General features: G+C 42.4%; 3 protein-coding genes across 4 annotated transcripts; 2 read left to right on the top strand and 1 right to left on the bottom strand.

The window, feature by feature from the left end:
- The first annotated feature begins 1,064 nt into the window (after positions 1-1,064).
- On the top strand, positions 1,065-8,181 carry LOC139402025 (AP-1 complex subunit mu-2). Its single transcript, XM_071146072.1, has 12 exons — positions 1,065-1,259; positions 2,840-2,996; positions 3,222-3,289; positions 3,489-3,619; positions 4,532-4,679; positions 5,223-5,349; positions 5,509-5,651; positions 6,040-6,111; positions 6,190-6,348; positions 6,795-6,920; positions 7,122-7,197; positions 7,367-8,181. The coding sequence occupies exons 1-12, from the start codon at positions 1,218-1,220 to the stop codon at positions 7,390-7,392; spliced, it is 1,275 nt and encodes a 424-aa protein (XP_071002173.1). The 5' UTR covers positions 1,065-1,217; the 3' UTR covers positions 7,393-8,181.
- Positions 8,149-9,756, top strand: LOC139402026 (cyclin-dependent kinase 4 inhibitor D-like). Its single transcript, XM_071146074.1, has 3 exons — positions 8,149-8,280; positions 8,618-8,787; positions 9,238-9,756. Exons 2-3 carry the CDS (start codon positions 8,644-8,646, stop codon positions 9,628-9,630), a joined length of 537 nt encoding a protein of 178 aa, XP_071002175.1. The 5' UTR covers positions 8,149-8,280; positions 8,618-8,643; the 3' UTR covers positions 9,631-9,756.
- A 7,227-nt stretch (positions 9,757-16,983) lies between these two features.
- LOC139402024 (volume-regulated anion channel subunit LRRC8C-like) lies at positions 16,984-25,514 on the bottom strand. 2 transcript variants are annotated; one of them, XM_071146070.1, is made up of 4 exons: positions 25,163-25,514; positions 22,265-22,413; positions 19,900-20,033; positions 16,984-19,631 (listed from the first exon to the last, which is right to left on the bottom strand). In XM_071146070.1, exons 2-4 carry the CDS (start codon positions 22,403-22,405, stop codon positions 17,450-17,452), a joined length of 2,457 nt encoding a protein of 818 aa, XP_071002171.1. In that variant the 5' UTR covers positions 22,406-22,413; positions 25,163-25,514; the 3' UTR covers positions 16,984-17,449. The 2 variants fall into 2 exon arrangements, with proteins under 2 accessions (XP_071002171.1, XP_071002172.1); XM_071146071.1 differs by lacking the exons at positions 22,265-22,413; positions 25,163-25,514 and adding an exon at positions 20,731-20,811.
- Positions 25,515-27,053: the final 1,539 nt, after the last annotated feature.

Genomic DNA, 27,053 nt, shown 5'->3' with positions numbered 1-27,053 from the left:
TTCAAGTAGTATTCAATTACTTTAGCTGGGCTTGATTGAGCTCGACTGGCACAGTGAATGGATCCAATGGAATAGTCCCAAAAGTCCAAACTAATTCTGTCCATCTGTCATCTTTATGCAGGCACAATAAAACACTCAGAGTACACACACACACACACATACATACACACATATATATATATATATATATATATATATATATATATATATATATATATATATAAAGATGAATACTATTTGAACCCAGGTCTAGACAAATCCTTATAGGCCTTTGTAAAGATGTCCAGATAAAGAGACCAGTAAACGCTGAAAGGCCTGGGGTTTTGTAATGAAATAATGAAGTGTCAGATCATTTTGGGGGGGTTTGACTTTGAGGAGAAACATGTGAGTTTGTTGTTAGCCAGTTCTTTGCAAGATTCCAAAAGTGACGTCAGAGCAATAAATATCACTGCATTAACTTACAAAACATCTTGACAGACATAATGCCTGTTAAAAGTCAAGGTCACCAGGTCAAAATAAATCTAATTGGGAAAAGCTCCAGCCATCTAAAGTAAATTCTAGATATGTGAAGCAGAAAATATATTTTTTATTTTAAATTCAAGATCACATGAAACTGTTATCAGCAGGCCAGGCCTACAGACCATAGAGTCTATAGACTGTATGGCAGTGGAGGCTGCTGAGGGGAGGACTGCTCATAATAATGTCTTGAACGGAGCAAATGGAATGGCATTAAGCAGATGGAAACCATGTGTTTGATATATTTGATACCATTCCACTTATACAACTCCAACCATTACCTCGAGCCTGTCCTCCCCAATTAAGGTTCCACCAGCCTCCTGTGCTGTATGGTACAGAATCGATCGGTGGATTTTTGCAATCGTTACTTATCTAATGTACGTCTGCCATCTTGTGGAAGTCGTGAGTATATTGCGCTAAAAGTTCCAACATGCATATCTGGATCTATTGCACCATCTCGCGAAATAATCGAGCAGTGCGTCCAGGCCAATTTTTTTTCCATACAGGTGAGTGCGATGCTGTTAATGTTTTACCTGGAGGCCCGTGACGTCAGATCTGACGTGTCCCTTCAAGAAAAGGAACCGTGGAAGCCATGAGTACATTTATACCCATTTAGACTACTTTACTGGCGAAAGGAAACGCTTAAAATTTAAGCGTGTAGTGTTTGAAATACTTGCGGAGTGATCCATTTGGTGCTGATAATGTCTGCCTCCGCTGTCTTCGTTCTGGACTTGAAAGGAAAGGTAAGATCACTTCTCATTTTGATTGTTGCCATTGATAACGCTATAAACAATGTCAGTTTTAGCTTGACTTGACCTTAACTCGCTTTTGTTTGGGATTGAAATCGAGTTTGTTCAACGTTTGCTCTTGCCATTAAACATTAATAGATAGCCACGTCGTTAAAGATTAATTCGTTGCCTGTGACAGTTCCATTCAAGCCTTGCACAAGTCACTTCCGGACACAAGCGGATAAAAACAGGTCATAAGGCCAGTGGCTGCATCCTTTTTAGACTTGACAAATTCTTATACCAGGTGTTATGAAAAAAGCTGCCACAAAATAATTACATATCATTTCCAAACATGAAAGTGAATATAGTAAGTGAGTCAAAGTTGCCTGGCACCTGTCATCTTGTGTACATTGTAGAAGGATAGTGCCAAGATTAACACATTATAAATCACATGTGGTTGGGCAGACAACACAGTACTTCCTGTTATAAACAGAAGAGAATGCTCTATTCAGGTTTCTTATCCTGTGAGAGATTCAGTATAGCCTGAATCTCTCACAGCTAGAGGTGTAATTTGATAAAAAGATTCCACCCCTCTACAATAGGCCTAGAAGTCATGGGAGGTGGAAAGAGGACATGGTTTCAGGTGGCACAACAGCAAGAGGTTGTATTAGGCTACATGCAAATTAGTCGGCCAAGGCAACCATATTCAGCAGCCGGGCCGATTATGTTCTAGGGGCCAGAACATAATTATAATAATAAAGCCAAAAAGACATATTTGAATTCATTGATTACATTAAGACACGATCATTAAAGTAAACTCAATTTTAGCTGAATTCTTGTTGATTTTAGTCTTTTTTTTTAAACAAAAACTAAAATCCTAAAAAATATATATTATATGTTGATTTTACTAAAAAACAATATCACTTGGGACGGTTTTGGGCCGCCTGTTGCCGAACCCCTGGCCTAGGCTGACACAACAACTGACAAGCCACAATAACCACCATTATAAGCCTGTAGCATGGTACTACTGTACACCTAGACTTTGTAGGCACTGCAACATCTTGATTGAATGGCAGGTGTAGCTCTGGAGCCCAATCTCAGCCATCTGATCTCTTGCCAAGGCAAAGAGTTGTCAAGCCCTTATGTTCGTCCTTCATTTAGCATTCCTTAGACATGGAATCGATGGAACATGTACAGGACTCAACATGAAATATTGTGTAACGTTTATGAGACCTCTTCGCCTGACACATCCAGAAGGTTGCTGGAATAATGATCTCTAGTTCTACTCTTCTCATATCTGCTCTACATTACATTACCTCATCACCTCTCTCACCCGTTGACCTCTACGTTACATTACCTCATCACTTCTCTCACCCGTTGACCTCTACGTTACATTGCCTCATCACCTCTCTCACCCGTTGACCTCTACGTTACATTACCTCATTACCTCTCTCACCCGTTGACCTCTAGTAGGACTATGAGTTTTTTTAGTCACGTCACATGCTTAGGAAAAACTCGGGTGCCTTAAGGGTGACCTTTGACCCATATAGGTTATTGTTTTTCTTTCCCTATTAATTTCCCCTCTTACCCTGCAGGTGCTCATATGTCGGAACTACAAGGGCGACGTGGACATGGCTGAGATTGACCATTTCCTGCCTTTGCTCATGACACAGGAAGAGGAGGGGCTCACCTGTCCAATCATGTCGCACGGCAACGTTCATTTCCTGTGGATCAAGCACACCAACCTGTACTGTATCCTTATAATGATTTTAGTCGCTAGCCAGCTAAAAGTTAATCATTACCATTTTGTAGCCTGTATAAATCATGTTAGCTTTACTAATGAGATGCTAGTCAAACCTACACAAAGACAAATATGTATTTTTCCCTAGAGTAAAGATGATAATGAACTTCTTAAACATATTACACTAGGACCTTAGAATAGGCCTGTGTGTTCTATCTACCTTGACGCTCTCACAGTGGTGGCCACTACCAACAAGAACTCCAACGCCTCTCTGGTCTATGCCTTCCTCTATAAAGTGGTTGAGGTGAGTCAGAGGTCTGTCTGTGCTGTCTTAACAACTCCATTGCTGTCATTTTCACCCCAATGGCTGAGTCAGAAGTTTTTCTCACTACCAAAAGACCTGCATATTGTGTCTACTGGTTTCTCCCTACCCATTTGACATAACATGATCATAATTCACATATTATTACTGAGGCTGCCAATCGATGTTGTGTTGTTTCCAGGTGTTCACAGAGTACTTTACAGAGTTGGAGGAGGAGAGCATACAGGACAACTTTGTGGTGGTCTATGAGCTACTGGACGAGCTCATGGACTTTGGCTTCCCCCAGACCACCGACAGCAAGATCCTGCAGGAGTGAGTGACACCCGCTCACTTACTTACTTGCTTATGGCTGTCCTTCGATGATGACGCTGCTCCCAATTGTGGGGAGTTGCGTCAGTGCCACTGCATGTGGCTGTGCAGGCCAATTCGAGACCTGCGTGGTTTGCCACATGAGGGGCAGGTGAATTCTCCACCTCAGAGGGCTGTACCCGCTGCACGCTGGTGTCTTTGTGCAAGACGTTTAGATTCTCCTCTCTGGGATTGTGTCCTGGAGGTGTGTGACACCCAGGCGGAAGGTGGGGCGCCAGGTATGGCAGTTGGTTGTCAGGCTCTCCGCTTCAGGAAGGTCTTGCTGTGGTCCTTGATGCACTTCTTCTGCCCCTTGGCAGACCTCAGTCCATTCTTCAGCTGACCATAAAGGATCTGCAGAGGAAGGCGGTGGGGGAGCCTGCCATTCACAACACACACTGATACACATGTTCTCTGTTACAATATAGTCAATTAGTCATACATGTGTACTGGGTAAATGGAGAGAATGGACTGAGTATGGTTGAGTATGGCGCGTCTAACGCCAGAGTAGTGAGTTCGATTCCCAGGACCACCCGTACATAAAAGGTATGCGTGCATGATTGAAAGTCGCTTTGGATAAAAGCATCTGCTAAATGGCATATTTATTATTATTATAAAGATGCAGCTTTAATAGACATATACTGGTTCTAGACCCAACACCATAAAGCAAGGACAAGTTTTGGGACTTCTGAAAGTCCAATCAGACTGATCTCCATACTGTCTGTCTCTACTACAGGTACATTGACTTTTATCTTGACTTAGCCCGATTCCAGATCTGTATGTGCTGTCTTGCCAATTCCTGGTCCTTGTAATTCATTGTCTTACAAAACAGATCTGAGATCAAGCTACTGATGTCCATACTGGCTGTCTCTCCAGGTACATCACGCAGGAGGGCACCAAGCTGGAGGTGGCTAAGACTAAGGTTCCCACCACTGTCACTAATGCTGTGTCCTGGAGGTCAGAGGGCATCAAGTACAAGAAGAATGAGGTCTTCATCGATGTCATCGAGTCCATCAACTTACTGGTGAGTGGTTTTACCATAAGGATGTTGGGTTTGATACATGCAATTCGGCAATTAATTTTCTTGTGTTTCGGCAATATCAATAATTGTCAGAATTGGTTTAGTGTATATAATGCTTTAATCTCCATAGGAAAATATTGATCACTGAAAATACCAATAACCTTTGCTTTCTGAATAATTGATTCATTTAATTGATTAAAGCTGGAATCCTTAATTGGTGGAACTGCCACGCCTGTTTGCGATATTACAACAACAAAGAAGTTACGGGAAACAACACAGTTTTTCCCTCAGACATCACTGCACGCGCAAACAGCAGAATATGTAGGCCTACTGCAGTTGTTTCCCCCTGCTGCCGGGTGCTCCTCTCTGCCGTATCTCCTCAACAAAACAAAAACAATACCGAAGAGGCCGGGGTGAACACTGATGCTGTTTCCCCTAGTGTGGATTTGATCTTTAATTGACTGAGTATTCTCTCAATAAATCAACTAGCTACTGTATAAAAAGTCTCCATCAGAGGTTGACCTCTGTGTCATGCGTTGACCCCAGGTGAATGCCAATGGCAGTGTGATGAGCAGTGACATCGTGGGCACTGTCAAGCTGAAGACCATGCTGTCTGGCATGCCTGAGCTGAGACTGGGACTCAATGACCGAGCGCTGTTCGCCCTCACTGGCCGTATGTACAATACACACACAGGCTAGCAGTGAACACACACACACACACACACACACACACACACACACACACACACACACACACACACACACACACAGTCACTGCTTCTCAGATGCAATTGCATTTTAGATGTTGATGAAAATGAGTGTGTGTGTTCAGGAGACAAAGGGAAGACTGTAACGATGGAGGACGTTAAGTTTCACCAGTGTGTTCGTCTGTCCCGTTTCGAGAGTGACCGCACCATCTCCTTCATCCCTCCTGACGGAGAGTCTGAACTCATGTCCTACCGCATCAACACTCACGTGAGTTACCTTTAATACATTCATATTGTATCTCTGAAAATGTACATGACCTCCCTAAAATACCCTCATCCTCCCTCATACAGTTTCACCCTTCCATTGCACTGTTACTGTACTGAAATCAATACTTGAGTGAGCTGTAAGCCCTGTCTGTATCAAGTCCAGTGGTGTAGTGGAGGGTAAACACTTCATGCACCATTTTTTATTTTGCGTGTGCACTTACCCACATTTTTCGGGGAAAATGCATTGAAAGTAATGGGAGTATTACTTGACTCACCGCGAACGGCGATCAGCATTTACCCACCTATTTTCTTACCACTACATCACTGATAAAGTAGTATAATGGCTTTCCAGTGGACGGTAGAACTAACTACATTCTGTATCCCTACAGGTGAAGCCTCTGATATGGATTGAGTCTGTCATCGAGAAGTTCTCTCACAGTCGAGTTGAGATCATGGTTAAGGTAGTGTTATATAGTAACACTCAGTGTATGAATCTATGCATTGTCCTATGCTACAGTTGCCTGTTTCTAATTCCATAGGCTAAAGGTCAGTTCAAGAAGCAGTCAGTAGCCAACAACGTGGAGGTGCGGGTTCCTGTCCCCAGTGACGCTGACTCCCCCAAGTTTAAGACCAGTACAGGCCACGCTAAATACGTCCCTGAGAAGAACCTGGCTGTGTGGACTATCAAGTCCTTCCCTGTAAGTGTTTCATCCAAGCAGCACTTCTGTCTCCAGCCGTTCTTCCCTGTCGACGAAACTCAAGGCCAAATATATAGAGCCATTTTTTTTGTTTACAAGCAAACGTCCCGTCCGAGTGAAGCGCGCGCATCTTCGCAACAAAAAGCTCTGTAAGCAGGATAGCTAACCCTGATGTCGGGACCTTGACCAACTTAACAGTGAGAGAGTGATGACCATGAAAACACGTCGGCCAGGAAATGGGTCAACAATGAACCCTAGAATTTAGAACATTAAGGCTCCTGACCTGGAAAAACTCCAGCCTCTTTTTCTGGTCAGGACACATCATCAGAATGAAAAACTCAGGGCCCTATATGAACCATCTCACTCTTTCTGTAATTTTTCTCTCTGTATCTCTCCGCCTCCCTCTCTCTCTTTCTTTTTCTCCCTCTCTGTCTATCTGTCTCCAGGGCGGTAAGGAGTTTCTGATGCGGGCCAGCTTTGGCCTGCCCAGTGTGGAGAATGATGAGATGGAGGGCAAACCTCCCATCACTGTCAACTTTGAGATTCCATACTTCACAGTGTCAGGGATACAGGTGAGCTGTGTGTGTGCTCCCGCCTGTGAGTATACTGTATTGACCTTTGAAAACAAGCTTATGCGGAACCAAAGTGGTAACATACTTAGCATAAACTAGCATAGGCTACAAGTTCCTCATTTGGTTAGGCAAAACAAATGATCCATTATATCAAGTTACACTGATCTCTCTCCTCTCCTCTGTCACTCTGTATGCCTCAAGGTGCGGTACATGAAAATTATAGAGAAGAGTGGTTACCAGGCCTTGCCCTGGGTCAGATACATCACACAAAGTGGAGGTAGGACTGCCATGCTCTTTAGATATAGCTTACTCATGTATAGCAAAAAGAGACCCATCATTTATTCATAGAGAGAGAGAAATTTAAGGAAAAAATTATTTTTACTCTTTAAAATTAGAACTAGTATTTATCCTATAGTATTTTTATTGTTCTATTTTCTTTCATTTAGATTACCAACTACGGAGTAACTTCTAAACCATGGTGGCTAACTTCTGCCTTTGCGTCCAGAGATCATTGTTCAATTTAATTGCACACATAAAAAAGGAAAATGTCTTTGAATTTCATTGAAATGCTCTACTTAATAATGTTACTGTATAAAATTGTTTGTGATTTTAACTTTTATGTCATGCAATGTAATTTGAGATTTTAATTGCTTTACTCATTGTCTCTTAGATTGTTAAATGTTTATATTAAACTATAGCCTTGAAATACGTAATGGGGTTGTTTTTCTTGTGTATTATTACATTTAATGAACAAAACATTTTAGCTATGAATGTATTGTTTTATATCATCCAAAATGCTAGCTGCTATTTTAGCCAAAGTATATAAAATCCCATATCAAACGTTTTTCACACCCGCGTTTTAATGACACAACTGTCAATCGCGGGCATTTGAGAATGATTTCTTCAATAACCCGCCTTTTTTTCTACATGACTTTGGAGACTTACTATCAAATGTCTGACTTTGGACATTTACTATAACATTTTAGAAATGTGAATGAATGTACTTTGAAGACATCAACGTCCGCAAAATTGCCCGCCTTCTACGCTATGGCTTCTCATTGGTCGACTCAACTGTTACCACAGTGATACTGTAGCAACCAGTGACTGTATGGTGGCAACCAAGTCATTACTCCACCCACCTCGCCATTCAACGCGCTGATTGGTCGAGATACGTTCTGTCCAATGTTTGTAAATGTTGGTTGGGTAAACGGTAACGTAGTTCTCAGCGCGCAAATTAAAGGTCCTGCAGCCTTCAAAGTTATTCAACATTTACCTGCTGTGATTTATTTCAAAAGTATCTCGGAAAAAAGGACAGAAAAGAAGAGCCTGTAACGGTCGGGATCATTTCAAATCAGACAAGGTAACTAACTACCTTTTCATATGAGTTTTGATTCCCCTTTGAGACTGCTAGCTACTAGCTAGCATTCTTATCCTGTGCTACTAGCTAGAATTGGGCTCCATAATTTCGAAGAAATAACGTTGTGAAGTGTGTGTAATATATATATATGCATTTTTTCTCACTATAATGTGTTAGTTGAACTACTCGCAACTAGCTTGCTAACGTTTGCTGGTTGGGGATAAATGATAGTGAGCTAGCTAACGAGACGAACTGGCTAGCGTTGATAGACTAGAACAGTTGATTACAATTAGATACTGGGTAGCTACTCAGCTAGCTATTTCTTCTATTCATATTTTAGGGAGAAAATATAGAAATCCGTCCACAATGGTCCTGAGTCAGAGTGATGCGGCCAAGAGCCTGACCGCTGCCGCAGCCAAGGGAAATACGGACGAGGTCAGGAGGATGCTAGGGCCGGAATGCAGAGTGCACCCCGATACTGTCAATCAATTTGGAAAGACCGCTCTACAGGTAACCAACTTCCTCATTGAACTTTCATTGTGTCCTAGCCTGTAATATTTCGACTCAAACTGTGTTGGCTTTGAATGTAGTATAGGTAGCTAACTAAGTCTGTGTGAGAGGGAGACAACAACAGAGCTGTCAGCCCATGGTTGCTTCCTCAGAATGGTTTCTTATACCTTGTTTGAATGAAATGCAGTGAAAACCAGAGTTTAACCATTTTCTTTGAAGCATTAAGTAACAACCTTGTCTATTGCTCATTAATAGCTAAAGTGTTGGACAACAGTTCTGACAAATGTACCTAACCTAGCTACTTATATCCTTTATAATTACCCTACATACAATTAAATTGTTACAATCCCATGAACTCTCTCCCACTAGGCCTATATCAAACACTGCATCATGTGATGAATAACATTTGATAACGCCCTCTAACGTCAAGTCTCCTTCTGTTCTCCCTAGGTGATGATGATGGGCAACTCCAACGTGGCCAGCTTACTGTTGGAGCACGGAGCCGACCCAAATATCACAGACCGGCGAGGAGTCTCACCGGCACATGATGCGGCACGCACTGGCTTCGTGGACACACTCCGGGTTCTGGTGGAGTTCGGCGCGTCAGTCAACAGGCCAGACCACACCGGCACCCTACCCATCCACATCGCTGTCCGAGAGGGCTACCGGGACGTCATTGAGTTCCTTGCACCTCTCTCCAACCTGAAACACCCCAACACCAGTGGAGAGACAGCTGTTGACCTCGCCCGAGCCTCATCGTCATGTACACCGGACGTGGTAGAGCTTCTAGAGAGACAGCTGGAGTCTAAAGTGTTCTCTCACTCCCCACCTCTCCCTCTTTAGGAGTTAGATGGGCTCTACCACCAACCCCCCACCCCCTCTCTATGCCAAATTGGATGGTTCATAGACTCCCCTTCTACACTCTCCTCTCAAAACCTGGTGACTTGAATTCATTGATGTAAAGTATGATTTTTAGTAACTGGTCGAGGTTGACTTGTGTTTACCGTCCTGTTTTGGCAGCTTATGGAAGAATAAGTATGGTGGACATTATTTGGACACCATTTTTGCACAGAGCAAAGCACCTTTTGATGGTAAATTTGACCTCTTCCCCCCCCTTTGATTCAGGAGTGCACACTTGTACATGGCTTTATTATTGAGTGTTTGTGATGACTTATATTGCATTATTATTCCTCACTGTGAAGGAAATTGAACTGTTTATGATTTTTTTCCAAACTTTGATATTTTGACTTGACATGGTGTATCCCATGATGACTGCATTGCATGGTAGTTGTGTTTATCTTTGAAAACTTGTCTTTTATTAGGCATATTTAGAATTTTTGGGAATTTTACATGTATTTATTTATTGAAAATATTCATATGAACTTTTTGTAAATAGCTACATTGTCGGTTTTGTTTTTTTGAGATGTTATTTATATACAAATACTATTGAAAATGAAAAAATTAAGTATTCATTCCTTCTTGGAAGACTGAAGCACAAAATAAAGTGTTTAACTTGACCTTTTTTGTTTCTATTCTATGGGACTTAGCTAAAGAGTTACTGTTGGTAAAATAGCAACAACAGGTTATACAATTAGAATTATGTCTGACTATTAAAATTCAGAATCTTGATCAAAAGAATCTTCTATATTATTACAAGCATGAAGTCCATATTCAAGAATTTGAGGACAAGTGCAGTTCTCTATTGTGGCCACAGGAGGTCACTATCCAACTAGAGTTGAGCCAAGAAGGGAGGCAAACCCATAGAGATGGACTTATCTTTAGATCTGTGTCATTATAGCGTCTGTGATAGGGAAAGGGGAGTACCTAGTCAGTTGTCCAACTGAATGTATTAAACTAAAATGTGTCTTCCGCATTTAACCCAACCCCTCTGAATCAGAGAGGTGTGGGGGGCTGCTGTAATCGACATCCAAGGTGCCCGGGGAACAGTGGGTTAACTGCCTTGCTCAGGGGCAGAATGACAGATTTTTACCTTGTCAGCTTGCGGATTCGATCCAGCAATCTTCCAGTTACTGGCCCAACACTCTAACCACTAGGCTACCTGTGGCAGTGCTATTGAAGCTACAGCCCATGGGAATCCCCACCCAGTTGACTTCTTTAAAATGGTGGGAGCCCTCAATGGCAAAGTTCATGCTGAAACGGGTTATATCCATGAGTCTTCTGTATCTCTACGGGCAAACCTGACTAGGTGGAGGTGTCCCCATAACACTTTTGAGATAACGTGGTGGTTTTGTGCAATTTCAAGAATCTTCACAAATTCATATGATTATAGACAGAAAATGTTTTAAGGCTTAAGAGTCTTCTCTTCATGACTGTCATGCCTTTCTATAGTAAACCCAGTCAGTTGTGTTATTCATCTATTGTATTGGCATTTCTAAAAAAAACATCTTACATGAGGCCTTTTGACACTGCATTCTCTTAACTCTGGGCTAAGGAGGCTGTTACAGAGATAGAGTACACTTCTAGATCGAGTACTTTACCTAAAGTAACATTGTCCATTGTATTCTGTTTTGCACTCATGAGTGTTAACTCCAAGGTGAGTCAACAAGGACATTTCTAATGACTCCACGATGGAATGTACTACACAGAGAAAACACAAAGGTAACAGCAGATACCTGGACATATACTCACGGGCGCATGCACACAGGGATGAATGAAGGCCCTGTTTGGTTAAGAGCTGTCCAGGCAGTTTACCCAAGCCCAGGCATAGAAGGGCACATAGAAGGGCACTGCCTGGCACAATGGATGTGTTGTTTTCCTACAGTGTGTGCCACAAGCCAAAATTCACCTAACAAAACATCCTTATCACTTGTTCTCTTGAGAATGGGGGGAAATAATCTCATCCTAGACCTGTGCCTATGGCTAACCTGTATTTTGGGTTGAAATAGTGCTTAAGCAGTATGGTGACATAATGATAATGTTATGATAACAATGACCTTTCCTAGTCTGTCTACCAGTAGGTTAAGCTATCATTCCACTCCTTGCAACTCCTTGTCATGCTAAACCATCTTTGCCATATGACACAGAGAACAAGGAGTGGAACGTTAAACAGACTGGTACCCATGCTAGACCTTTCCATCATACCGGTTCAATTTCTGTATATTTAGCATGCATGATGAAGTAATATAATGAGTCATTATGAGCTTATCACATCTGTTAGGATAGGAAACATTGACACAGTATTGCCTCCCAGATATAGCCTGGTCCCAGATCTGTTTGTGCCGTCTTGCCAACGCCTATGGTCATTATCACGCCAATGACAATAGGCATTAACAACACAGCACAATCAGATCTGGAACCAGGCTATCCCAGATATACAACACGCTGAGTAACTTAAATCACACAATTGGTAAACATTTCTCAAGTTTGCTGGAATTAAATTATATTGCTGGGAGGCAAATAGAGGAAGTATCTTAGAGGAGATGAGATCAACTCCTATTTGTGTAAATATTGCATTAGGATGACCAGACCTGTTGGCTGGTACACACCGAAACAAACATAACATGATACGCATTGAGACTTCTGCTCGTGCTCTACTTGCTAAGCAGCACAGTTTAGAGTCAACACCCATCCTATTACTCCTTCCAGGAACAATCCCTAGCCCCTCCTGTGTAGATCTGATAGTGATTTGTTAGGTGTAAACAATACAGTAAGAACTCCACCCAGCCTATCAAAAGGCCAGAAGACGCAATTACCATACTTTGTGCACCTATCGAATTCTATCAGCTCTACCGGAGTGTCTGGGCCAGAGGTTAGGGCTCCGTTAGGGCTTGTCTATGGCTCTGTCTCGGGGGTTATTAAACTGGGTTGTGTCTGACTAATCCTGGACGTCATTTCCAAACTCCAGATCAACCTTTAACTGACACTACTGCCTGAAAGGGAAAGGAAATGATTGGCAGAGTAGAGTGGGACGCGTGTGTGTGTGCATGTGCATACCAAGGACACACTGGTGTGACAAACAGTGCTGTCTGCACACCTTTGGAAATTTCCACTGGCTGCTCTCTCTCTCTATCCACTCCCCCATCTTCCAACCTAGCCTACTCCCCTACTGTAGCTCCAGCATGAACAGGGAAGTGCAGTTTTCCCCCATTGGCCTTGTCTGTGATTGTGAGTGTGTGGGCTGGCCTGTGTGATTAGGTATTACTGAGGTATGTATGTTCCTGGCTTGGCTGATATGAACGCTTGTTATGGAGACAAAAGGCAGGGCAAGACTGGGCTCCTTCTACAGGAGGAGAAACACAACACACTGACAATAGGAACGCTTTGGTGTTTGTGTGTTAACATGGCTCTGTCTGACCCAGTCCATTGTGGCATTGTGCAGTAACTTGCATCTGTAAATAATCAGATCAATGGCCTGATGCCTTTTGTACATGTCTGTGTGTTCTAAACTGCCCCCTGATACCTCCTAGCAGTGTTGTAGTACTCCAGTCTAGGACTGTGACTCGACTTGGACTCAACCAGTGGGGAATTGGACTTGGACTCGACCAGTAGTGACTGTCAGAAAAAGTATCTTGCTGCATAATTGAACATACTGTACTAGCTACAACAGCAAATGTTAGAGAGCTGTGTTATCTAGTTATCCTTACAATGTGAAACATATTAACAGATTTGACATTTAAACATTTTTTGAACCGCAGCTTTTAGCAATACCAAGGGACTCGTGACTCAAGTATAAAGAACTTGCAGTCAAGGTTTAGTGACTTGACTACATCCCTGCCTTCTAGTACTATCACTATAGTATAATACTTTAGTAAGGTATGCAACCTGTTGAAAGAGCTGAGTCCTCATACTGATACAGTATTACTACAGTATAGTACTGTCAGCTGACTCCTCATACTGATACAGTATTACTACAGTATAGTACTGTCAGCTGACTCCTCATACTGATACAGTATTACTACAGTATAGTACTGTCAGCTGACTCCTCATACTGATACAGTATTACTACAGTATAGTACTGTCAGCTGACTCCTCATACTGATACAGTATTACTACAGTATAGTACTGTCAGCTGACTCCTCATACTGCTACAGTATTACTACAGTATAGTACTGTCAGCTGACTCCTCATACTGCTACAGTATTACTACAGTATAGTACTGTCAGCTGACCTCATACTGATACAGTATTACTACAGTATAGTACTGTCAGCTGACTCCTCATACTGATACAGTATTACTACAGTATAGTACTGTCAGCTGACTCCTCATACTGATACAGTATTACTACAGTATAGTACTGTCAGCTGACTACATCTGCCTTCTATACTGTATACAGTATATACTACAGTATACTGTACAGTGTCTACAGTATAGTACTGTCAGCTGAATCCTCATACTGCTACAGTATTACTACAGTATAGTACTGTCAGCTGACTCCTCATACTGATACAGTATTACTGCAGTATAGTACTGTCAGCTGACTCCTCATACTGATACAGTATTACTACAGTATAGTACTGTCAGCTGACTCCTCATACTGATACAGTATTACTACAGTATAGTACTGTCAGCTGACTCCTCATACTGCTACAGTATTACTACAGTATGGTACTGTCAGCTGACTCCTCATACTGCTACAGTATTACTACAGTATTGTACTGTCAGCTGACTCATACTGATACAGTATTACTACAGTATAGTACTGTCAGCTGACTCCTCATACTGATACAGTATTACTGCAGTATAGTACTGTCAGCTGACTCCTCATACGGATACAGTATTACTACAGTATAGTACTGTCAGCTGACTCCTCATACTGATACAGTATTACTACAGTATAGTACTGTCAGCTGACTCCTCATACTGATACAGTATTACTACAGTATAGTACTGTCAGCTGACTCCTCATACTGATACAGTATTACTCCAGTATAGTACTGTCAGCTGACTCCTCATACTGATACAGTATTACTACAGTATAGTACTGTCAGCTGACTCCTCATACTGATACAGTATTACTACAGTATAGTACTGTCAGCTGACTCCTCATACTGATACAGTATTACTACAGTATGGTACTGTCAGCTGACTCCTCATACTGCTACAGTATTACTACAGTATAGTACTGTCAGCTGACTCCTCATACTGCTACAGTAGTACTACAGTATAGTACTGTCAGCTGACTCCTCATACTGCTACAGTATTACTACAGTATAGTACTGTCAGCTGACTCCTCATACTGCTACAGTATTACTACAGTATAGTACTGTCAGCTGACTCCTCATACTGATACAGTATTACTACAGTATAGTACTGTCAGCTGACTCCTCATACTGCTACAGTATTACTACAGTATAGTACTGTCAGCTGACTCCTCATACTGATACAGTATTACTACAGTATAGTACTGTCAGCTGACTCCTCATACTGCTACAGTATTACTACAGTATAGTACTGTCAGCTGACTCCTCATACTGATACAGTATTACTACAGTATAGTACTGTCAGCTGACTCCTCATACTGCTACAGTATTACTACAGTATAGTACTGTCAGCTGACTCCTCATACTGCTACAGTATTACTACAGTATAGTACTGTCAGCTGACTCCTCATACTGATACAGTATTACTACAGTATAGTACTGTCAGCTGACTCCTCATACTGATACAGTATTACTACAGTATAGTACTGTCAGCTGACTCCTCATACTGATACAGTATTACTACAGTATAGTACTGTCAGCTGACTCCTCATACTGCTACAGTATTACTACAGTATAGTACTGTCAGCTGACTCCTCATACTGATACAGTATTACTACAGTATAGTACTGTCAGCTGACTCCTCATACTGATACAGTATTACTACAGTATAGTACTGTCAGCTGACTCCTCATACTGCTACAGTATTACTACAGTATAGTACTGTCAGCTGACTCCTCATACTGATACAGTATTACTACAGTATAGTACTGTCAGCTGACTCCTCATACTGATACAGTATTACTCCAGTATAGTACTGTCAGCTGACTCCTCATACTGCTACAGTATTACTACAGTATAGTACTGTCAGCTGACTCCTCATACTGCTACAGTATTACTACAGTATAGAACTGTCAGATGACTCCTCATACTGCTACAGTATTACTACAGTATAGTACTGTCAGCTGACTCCTCATACTGCTACAGTATTACTACAGTATAGTACTGTGTACAACCCTTTATAGCGCTGACCTTAGATTCAGCCTTCGTTTATTTCTTAACGTTGGTTGTGTGACTCACAAGCTGAAAATGTAGTCAAAAAAGGGATGACAACAACAAAGGAATAAGGAAGCTTCACTTGGGTCCACGTCATTCACTCATTACAGGTGGATTGTAAAAACGTTGTGAAATACATTTGTGCATTGCCTACCAGTGTCATCATTGTGTTGTTGTGGTGTACTACATTGTCAAATAACACGTTTCACTTTGTGAATGCACTGCAGTGTATCATAATGAAGCTTACAGTATTACTGTATATGATTCGCTAGTTGAATTGGCCTCCATCTAGTTTCAACTGATATGCATAAAACACAATGAAAAACATTCATTCAATGAGTTACTCTCCAAGTCACTCAGTTAATGTGGGAAAAGGTCAAACTCCCAAGGCACCGGCATTGAAAAGATTTCACTCTGCGTTTGTCACATCTCCATGACAGTGGTACAAGAACCCTTTGTGCTGTATGAAACAACCAGTTGAACAGGATACAGGATCCCCATCCATTTTCCCCTCTGGCTGGATGCAACTGAAGTTCTCTCTTTAGAGATCTCAGAAATATATGATTCCTCTAGCCGTACACCACTAATCTAGCAGGTAAATAAATTGAACAAGAGAGGTATAATCTTTGAGAAGAGAGAAACTGATACTTAGATGTTTCCCTCCCACTACCTTGTATCATGTGTGTTCATATCACCCTCCATCCTTTCTATGGCATAAAACAGTAACTCACTTTGCCAGTTTATCTCTGTAAACCTAAGGCTCTAATCAATCCATATCATGGAAATTCAGAGTTAGTGGAGGCTGCATTCACGGTAAACTTTGCATTGGTCAGCTCAATCGGGAATAACCTTTACAGTATTTCTAGTGTGCAATACACTTCAGTGATACAGATTGAATAGTGCCCTTAACAAGCCTGCAAGACAGCCTTCATGAGCAACGATGTCCAAGCCACCAGCAAGTTAAATGAACAAAGAGAATCATCATATGACATACGCTTTAAGGATGACATTTCATCAAGGACAATTTGATAGACATCTTTGTATTAAAAAACATGTTTAAAAGTACAGTCATGGCAATAAGTAGGTGAACATGATTTGAAGAGGATTTGACCAAAATATATTATATTTGCTAATTATTCTATTGCTATACTGTATGTCCCTCCAAAAGGTCCTTTCTTGAACCTTATATGCTACGGTATGTCCATAGTTCCGTCCTTACATGTCCTCTCGTACTTTTGGGCTCTTATTTGCCTTTAAAAAAGCGAATCCCTCATGTCCTCAAAACTGCAAACCCAACCAGAGGTCCAATCCTTTCCCACAGAGCTGACATCTCTGACCAATCAAGTGCAACCAAACCTGACCCTTTAGCCTATCTCTCAATTGTTGTCAGCGGCCTATGCACCAGGAGGAGTAAAAAGCCCTTTAAAGTAAGCAAAGTAACTGTCTCTCAACTGTCTTTCATCCTGCTCCGTACATCCGACGGCAGTAGATCCAGCAGGTTGTCCTCTACCACAAGATTACTGGTCTTCAAAAGGGGACAGTCCCCTATCTCCGGCGGTAGAGAGTCTAGTCTGTTCCCCTTGAGCTCCAGGCGCACTAGCTGGGCCAAGTTAGCCACCCTGGGGCTAAGCGAGAGCAGGCAGTTGTTTCCCAACGCCAGAGTCTTGAGCCTCTTGCAGGAGAACAGCTCCTCCGGCAGCTGTTCCAGGGAGTTAAAGGCTGCTGAGAAGAACTGGAGACTCTGGAGTATCCCTACCTCGGCTGGTAGCGACGTGAGCTGGTTGTGGGACAGGTTCAAGTGCCGGAGCTTGGTGCAGTAGAAGAGACGTGACGGAAGTTTCCGGAGCTTGTTCCAACTGACGTTCAGCGTCTCTAAGGACTTCAGCTTAGCAATGTGCTCAGGGATGTAGGTGATGCCGTTGTGCCAGAGACGAAGAGTTACCAGGCGCCGGCAATGTTGTAGACTCAAGATCTCCTCTACTGTCGTCAGCTTGTTTTCCTTCAGGTCCAGTTCCTGCAGGCTTGACAGGCTGAAGACCGCGCTGGGGATGCGCTCCAGCTCACATCCTATCAGCTCCAGAGAGGCCAGGTTGGTCAACTTCTTTAGGCTGCTGAAGGCTTGTAGTTTGAGGCCCTCATTATAGATGCAGAGACGCTGGAGGTTGACTGCCACATCCCCAACACTCGGAGGGATCTTGGTTAGGCGGCTGCGAAGCGTCAGGACTCTTAGAGCTTTGAGTTCTCTCAGGGAGTCTAAGGTTGCACTGCGGGAGAGTTCGTGGGTCAAAGTGCCACTCAGGTGGAGCTCTTCGAGACTCTGAAGTGTGTACATCCACATTGGTACCTGCTCCAGTCCTTCAAAGGCTAGCCGGAGGACCTTGAGGTTCTCTCTGAGGTGGGTCAGGGCAGCCAGCTGGAGCTTGGCAGGGCAGTGGATGAGGGACAGCTCCTGGAGAGAACCTAGCTGGATTACACTGGAGGAAATAGTCACGTTGTTTAGCAGCTCCAGTTTGAGAGATTCCACTTCAGGGACATCGAAGACGGTGTCAGGGAGACCCGGGAGCATGAAGAGATGGAGTTCCTGACGGTTGTCGGCGTTCCGGGAGAGGCGTCCCCGCAGCTTCTTGCCTGGCCACTCGTGGTTGAGGTTGACCTGGCGAAGACGGCTCTCGCTGACCTCGGAGAGGAAGACGGCGAAGCGTTTGGAGTAGAGCGCATCATACTGGTCGCTGAGATGGAGGAGGAACGCAAAGTCGTTCTTGACGTCTGGGATGTCGTTGATACCCGTCTCCAGCCTAACATGCTCAAAGGAGTACTCTTTAAGAGGTCGATGGAAGAGCCAATAGAGGGTGTAGATGCACAGAAGTCCGTAGACTCCCACAAAGCAGATGTAACAGTAGCACAGCTTGGAGAAGAGGTGGGCTTTGGTGTGGTTGCAGCAGTAGATTTCGAAGCCGGTCAGCTCCGGAGGAACTGAGCAACGAACTACAATCTCAATGTTGGGGACCAATGCAGCGCTGTAACAGGTGATGAGGACGAACTTGAAGACCTTGAGGGAGGTCTGGAGAACGTACATCAGATAGAGCAGATCCGCCTCCTCCACATGCGTTCTGAACTTCTTCACCTTCTCGAACAGAGCTTTAGCCTGCTCCCCTTCCTTCCTGTCCAAGAGTGAATCCGCTGGCTGTAGTTCCGGGTTCTTCTTCTCTGGATTTGACTTGATGGACGACTGCCGGAGAAGTCCCACCATCTCCTCCTCCGCCCCTGGCTCACTGTCCGGCGAGGCAGCGAACGCCGATGCCATCGACTTCGAAATGGTGTTCTTCCTCCATATCACCATCTTTTCCTCGCCACGCTCCTCAGACACCTCACTCAGCGCCCGGGTGGTCCATGGCGAGTCGAAACACTTCCCCAGGATGGTGACAAAGATCTCGATCTTGGATGACGTCCCAGGGAACTTGAACCAGAAGCTGCTGGCCACCATGAAGATCAATGTGTGGATTACCACCAGGTAGGGGAAGTACTTGCCGTACCAGTGCACGGCTCGTTCGTAGCAGTAATGGTTGACGAAGATGTACTGGTGGATGTCAAGGTTGTTCTTGCGTCCGTACACCTCCCGGATGATAGGGCTGTAAAAGAAGAATTTGGATAGTCCCTCTGTAGATGCTGTACAGACTATCAGTAACATTTCAACTAACTATCTACTGACCTCGCTCTAACCCAAAAACTATACTCTAAACGTAAACCTTATTCTAAACCTAACCCTAACCTTAGCAAGAAGTTGCTTATCAACAGATCCAAACTATCCAAATAGACATGTGTCTTTTTGCTTTATCTGGCCACCAGATTTCCCACCTTAGGAGCTAGGATTCTAACCTCTACCTCTAGGCTACCTACCTGACGGGCTTGACTAAGGTATGGTGCTCCCATGTCTCGTTCTCGCCGTGGCTGCGGATGTGGCTGCAATCGATGGCCTCTGGAGTTGAGCTGGAGAAATGGCTGGGAAGGCAGGAGATCTTCTCCTGGGTGAGCTATGATGGAGAGAGGGAGGGAAAAAGAGAAAGAGAAGAAGAGTGAGTGCTATTGGAAAGATTAGGCAATGGAACAACATGCAGAGTAGCCACCTACATAACATAAGGCTTAGATTTTTGGGATCTATTTCTTTCCTGTTCCAGCTGATATCTAACAGACATGGGTTCAAATAGTATTTGTTTTCTTTCAAATACCGTTTGAACCCAGGTGTGATATCAACCAATGATTAGGATCGTGTGATGAGAAGATGACATACTAAATACGGAGTTAGTGACCTGATTCCAGGGGAAACATTGGTCGATTTAGCAGCGGCAGTGCTAAATACATATAGGGAAAACACTAGTTAATGTGTCTCTCTTTTCCCTTCCCACTTGGAGGTCACCACCACTGATAAGAATGCTTTGTTACGTGGCAGGAGGAGATTTAAACAGGACACACTAATCAAATCTAAAATGTTTTCATTATCCAGGGCCAAATGCTTTCTATATGGGATTGTACATTAATTTACTTTTTAAGTTGTCCTCACATATCACTAATAACAGGTAAACTTATTCAGGTAAAAGTATATTTCATTTACATAAAGTAAGTAATGCCAAGTATTTTTATTTCATATACTGTAGGCACTCCTATTCTTATCGCTACAGGCTACACACCGACAACATCTGTCAAGATCCAACAGTTCCATTAGGTGCTTACATTCAGCTGTTGCAATAATGCCCCGGGGGCTAATCTGCTATGTGCTTTAAAGACGCACTCCAGCTATCTTTTGATTTTTTCCTGTTGAAAAACAATATCCGAAGAATAAATACAGTAATATACACACACTTAAAGGTAAAAAAAAAAAAATGTTTTGAACAAAATAGTATTTTTTTTAGACAAAACTGCAAACTTCAATAATTACCCTGACTGATGTCATCGGCCTCCATAGCCTTAAGAAGTAAAGGTGCTGAGGGTGCTACAGCACCCACTGATAAATCACAACAAAAAAACGACAAATATTCTAAGAAAAATACCCCCCGATTAGAACGGTGCCTTACGAATGCTTGACTTTCTCAGGTGGGTCAGCCTGAATTTAAAATGGATTAAATTGAGATTGTTTGGTCACTAGCCTACACACAATACTCCATGTCAAAGTGGAATTGTTTTATTTTTCTTACAAATGAAGTAAAAATGAAAATCTGAAATGTCTTGAGTCAATAAGCATTCAAACCCTTTGTTATGGCAAGCCTAAATAAATTCAGGAGTACAAATCTGCTTAACAAGTCACATAACTCACATGGACTCACTCTGTGTGCAATAATAGTGTTTAACATGATTTTGGAATGACTACCTCATCTCTGTGCCCCACACATCCAATTATCTCTAAGGTCCCTCAGTCGTGCAGTGAATTTCAAACACAGATTCAACCATAAAGACCAGGGAGGTTTTCCAATGCCTCACAAAGAAGGGCACCTATTGGTAGATGGGTAAAAATAAAATAAAAAACAAACATTGAATATCTCTTTGAGCATGGTGATGTTATTAATTACACTTTGGATGGTGTATCAATACACCTAGTCACTACAAAGATACAGGCCTCCTTCCTAACTCAGTTGCCGGAGAAGAAGGAAACCATGAGGCCAATGGTGACTTTAAAACAGTTAGAGTTTAATGGCTGTGGTAGAAAACTGAGGATGGATCAACAACATTGTAGTTACTCCACAATACTAACCTAAATGACAGAGTGACAAGAAGGAAGCCTGTGCAGAATATAAATATTCCAAAACATGCATCTGTTTTGCAACAAGGCACTAAAGTAAAACTGCAAATAAAATGGAAAAGCAATACACTTTTTGTCCTGAATACAAATTGTTATGTTTGGGACAAATTCAATACAACACATTACTGAGTACCACTCTCCATATTTTCAAGCATAGTGGTGGCTGCATCATGTTATGGGTAAACTTGTAATTGTTAAGGACTGGGGAGTTTATCAGGATAAAAATAAATGTAATGGAGCTAAGAACAGGCAAATTCCTAGAGGAAAACCTGGTTCAGTCTGCTTTCCACCAGGCACTGGGAGATGTATTCACCTTTCAGCAGGACAATAACCTAAAACACAAGGCCAACTCTACACTGGAGTTGCTTACCAAGAAGACAGTGAATGTTCCAGTTTTGACTTAAATCTACTCTTCGTTCAATGAAAATGTATACCTTCATTGGTGATTAGTTTGTTTGAGTTTAGTCTTACCTGTAAGGTGCATCCGAACACTCCGATCATGAGCATGGCGATACATAGGTATTCCGAGAACACATCCCACCATGGCTTTAGAACCCGGAACTCGGGGTTCTGTGATGAGGCAAAGTTCCGGAACTCAGTTACTGGTATCATCCTGATCACTGTAGCAAAATGTGGAAGAAGAGAATGCAGAAATAATGACGAAGTGACCAGTTGAGGATTAAACCAAAAATAAGCATATCATAAGCAACATAATGTATGGCTTTAGTTATAGTCACTATATTACAAAATATCCATGTTTAAGGTTATAGTAAGCCTGCCCCACATTAGAAGATGCAGGTTGACGTTTACTGTCATGAATTTTGTCCTGGAGGCAGAATCGAACGATTTCTGCTATATGGGCAAGCTGTAAAGTCAAAATTGACTATATTGCAAAAATGAGCTTTTTGGTCTGTATTTTAAGTTAGGGTTAGGGAGTAGGGTTAGCAGTGTGGTCAAGGTTAGGGTTAAAATCTGATTTTATGTCTTTGTGGCTGTGCCAGATAGTGACCACTCTGCAGAGCTGCCTACAGGGTGCCCCAGTATCTGTGCGTTAGAGACCTCTCTAGCACCCAGGAAGCTCCGATTCAAACTCTCATTCACCAACTCTGCAAGAGTTATAATGTCAAAGTATGTTTGTTACTCACCAAAGAGTTTCGCTGAGCGACTATCTTCTTCTAAGTAAACATTTACAAGCAACCTTTTTTGGAATTGCATACCGGCCGTAACGGGAGTAAATGAAGATAGTTGCTCAGTGAAAATTTGATCAATTTATTAGGTACACCCATCGAGTATTGGGTCGGGCCCCGCTTTGCCTCCAAACGGCCTGACTTTTTCGGTGCATGGCGTTCAATTGTTGCTCAATTGCTATCAAGGGACCTAACATTTGTCAGGAAGAAATTCCCCACACCAGTACACCACCGCCACCAGCCTGTACCGTTGATACCAGGCAGGATGGGGCCATTTTATTTGTTGCACCATTTTCTGTAAACTCTAGACAGTGTCATGCGTGAAAACCCCAGGATGGCGGACGTTTCTGAGATACTGGATCCGGTGCGCCTGGCACCAACGATCATACCACACTCAAAGTTGCTTAGGTCACTCGTTTTGCCCATTCTAATGTTCAATCGGACAGTAACTGAATGCCTCGAATGCCTGTCTGCCTGCTTTATACAGCAAGCCAAGGTCCCGTGACTAACCTCCAGGGTAAGATTCATGACACTAAATGCCAACTTACTTAGAAAACTCATCTGACACAAAGACTGGATTATAAGCAACATGTCTCTACCTGATAATAACCTATAATTTAGGAAGAAAGATTTATTTTGTGTTTTCAAAAGGGGTTGGGGAGGGAATAGAATATGTTTCTCCTGAGGTGTCTCCTACAGTATCTATGAGCCTTGCATGGGAAAACGAGGGGCCGGCCTGTAGCCGGAACTGTAGTCCAAAGTGGCCAAAGTACACTGAACAAAAACATAAACGCAACATGTAAAGTGTTGGTCCCATGTTTCATGAGCTGAAACAAAAGATCCCAGAAATGTTCCTTATGCAATAAAGGCTTATTTCTCTCAAATTTTGTGCACAAATTTGTTTACATCTCTGTTAGTGGGCATTTCTCCTTTGCCAAGACAATCCATCCACCTGACAGGTGAGGCATATCAAGAAGCTGATTAAACCTGTGTGCACACAGGTGCACCGTGTGCTCGGGACAATAAAAGGCCACTCTAAAATGTGCAGTACACAATTCCTAGAAGCTGAAAATGTCCCAGTTCTTCCATGGCCTGCATACACACCAAACATTTCACCCATTGAGCATGTTTGGGATACTCTGGATCAACGTGTACGACAGCGTGTTCCAGTTCCCGTTAATATCCAGCAACTTCGTTCAGCCATTGAAGAGGAGTGGGACAACATTCCACAGGCCACAATCAATAGACTGATCAACTCTATGTGAAGGAGATGTGTCGCACTGCATGAGGCAAATGGTGGTCACACCATATACTGACTGGTTTTCTTATTTAATTTTTATTGATTTATTTAACTAGGCAAGATCCATATCCCTACCTTTTTTTAAATGTATCTGTGAACAACAGATGTATATCTGCATTCCCAGTCATGTGAAATCCATAGATTAGGGCCTAATGAATTTATTTCAATTGACTGATTTCCTCATATGAACTGTAACTCAGTCAAACCTTTGAAATGTTTGCATATTGTGTTTCTATTTTTGTTCGGCATAGTATGACAAGACAACAATGGCTGATCAACAGAGAGGTCTCTAAGGAAAGTGATACAGTTGAGGTAATCATATCTTGGGTGTTTTAAATTCAAGAGGTTCATGACCATTTCACAACAGGCTTAGTAATTTTGTCTCCCTCGTGTCAGTGTATTTAAAGCAAATTGCCTAGCTAATGACTGAGAATGCAACTATTTCATTCTGAAAACTTTACTTATATTGACCAAAACCATAAACATTTCAACATGCTTTGTGAAAGTAACCTACACTTTTATTGGGTAGCCTGCCTATAACTTATCCTATATTAAAAAAACGGACACTTTATGACTCATGTATTACAGTACACTGCACAATGAATCAGGAAAACACAGCTTATTGCACGAGACAATTTACTTCACAGTTCGTTATGGCTCCTGCCATTCCTTGTGAGAAAAGCATCTGTCAGACAAAATTGAATACACAATTTTCGTTTACAAAAGTATAGGTTTAGACTATGAGTTCACATAATATATTTTCAAAACAATTAATGAGAGTTATTTTTGAAGTTCAAATGTATGAAATAAAAAGAATACGTTCAAAAAACCAACAGTTCTCAAATATTTCTGATATGAATTGTTTCAGAGCGGGCAACTTACCTGAGCTCGTGCGAGATCCACGGGGGGGTAGTCCGCGAGTTGCCCTCCTAACAAAAAGTATCAGAACTCTGACCCATCGCTGCCAGTCAAGTCAATTGGCTATTGAGGCGGGGAAATACTTATTGTTTTCGGCTTTTAGTCGATGACAACATGGACCCAAGTTTAAGTTTGAGATAGTTGTTTGAGTGTGAGGTGTCGTTCAGTAGCCTACCACGCCACACAGGATTGTCGAAGTCCATACAGGTAATGCAAGCCTTCCGCCTCCTAAAATACGTACGACGCATCGACGCTTAATATTCCTTTGACTGGCCCACCCAGTGACAGTGTGGCAAAAAAAAATCTACGGATGTGTCTATTTTTTGCTTACATAGGCTATTAAATAGGAATGTCACCTTGACATTGATCTAGAATGAAGAGAAGTGCATCATCATTATTATTCAGCATTTTTTGTTTCTTTCTTGGTCTGTATAGTCATGTATATAACTCAACTGCATACTTTTCAATGGAGCCGAGTTGCGGGTCGGCAGAGTGTACCTCCGACTACATTGAGTCAGTATCAGTCGATACTTGCAGAAATGCCCATTCTGTAATGTGTACCTTGTAACTGTTTGGCTTGTGTAACTGCGTTATTTTCTTTGGGTGCTGCAACCAGTAGTTTTTAAAAATAAAAATAGCATTTTACGCGACCTCCACCAAGGGAGCCATTGTTAACAGAGAAGGAACAGCTTAGTTTTGGCAGGGGATGCATAGAATGCCATTTTTTTAAACAATTTTATAAAAAACTATGGATTGCAACACCCACTGACAACTCTATAACAATCAGGACAAGAACACGTACACAGTTAGCGTTAAATAATGTATCTTTATAAAATGATCCATAAGACTGGCAGTGCATGCTTGAAGTGGCAAACTTCGAACTCTATTGGAGTTCGCGGCGCAATTTGACAGGCATCACATAAAATGCTATTTTTTGCAAAAACTATAGATTGCAGCACCCAATAACAATAACGCAGATAACCATGCGCAATGCCAAGCGTCGACTGGAGTGGTGTAAAGCTTGCCTCCAATGGACTCTTGAGCAGTGTTCTCTGGAGTGATCACACTTCCACATCTGGCATTACTACTGACGAATCTGGTTTTGGCAGATGCCAGGAGAACGCTACCTGCCCCAAAGCATAGTGCTAACTGTAAAGTTTGGTGGATGAGGAATAATGGTCCGGGGCTGTTTTTCATGGTTCGGGTTAAGCCCTTTACTTCCACTGAAGGGAAATCTTAATGCTACAGCATACAATTACATTCTAGATGATTCTGTGCTTCCAACTTTATGGCAACAGTTTAGGGAAGGCCCTTTCCTGTTACAGCATGACAACGCCCCCGTGCACAAAGCGAGGTCCATACAGAAATGGTTTGTCGAGATCTGTGTGGAAGAACTTGACTGGCCTCAACCCCATCAAACACTATTGGGATGAAATGGAACGCTGAGTGCGAGCCCGGCCTAATTGCCCAACATCAGTGTCGAACCTCACTAATGCTCGTGGCTGAATGGAAGCAAGTCCCAACAGCAATGTTCCAACATCTGAAAGCCTTCCCAGAAGAGTGGAGACTGATGTAGCAACAAATGGGGGTACAAACTTCATATCCATTCCCATGATTTTGGAATGAGATGTTCGATGAGCAGGTGTCCCCATACTTTTGGTCATGTAGTGTCAATGGAGTTGAGTTTAGGCTACTTATCTAAATCTACTGTAGCCCAGTCCCTATTTTGCATTCCGCTGCCAGATTCACCAAGGGAATGTGAAATGTCAAGTCATCATGAATGGCCAGTACTTACAATTAATTACTTGGTTTACAGCCTACAGCTATTATAAAATAAGAAATAATATTGAACAAA

Source organism: Oncorhynchus clarkii, unplaced genomic scaffold (assembly GCF_045791955.1).
Source record: "Oncorhynchus clarkii lewisi isolate Uvic-CL-2024 unplaced genomic scaffold, UVic_Ocla_1.0 unplaced_contig_4452_pilon_pilon, whole genome shotgun sequence".
Classification (NCBI taxonomy): Eukaryota; Metazoa; Chordata; class Actinopteri; order Salmoniformes; family Salmonidae; genus Oncorhynchus; species Oncorhynchus clarkii.
This window is presented reverse-complemented; position numbering and strand designations above follow the sequence as displayed.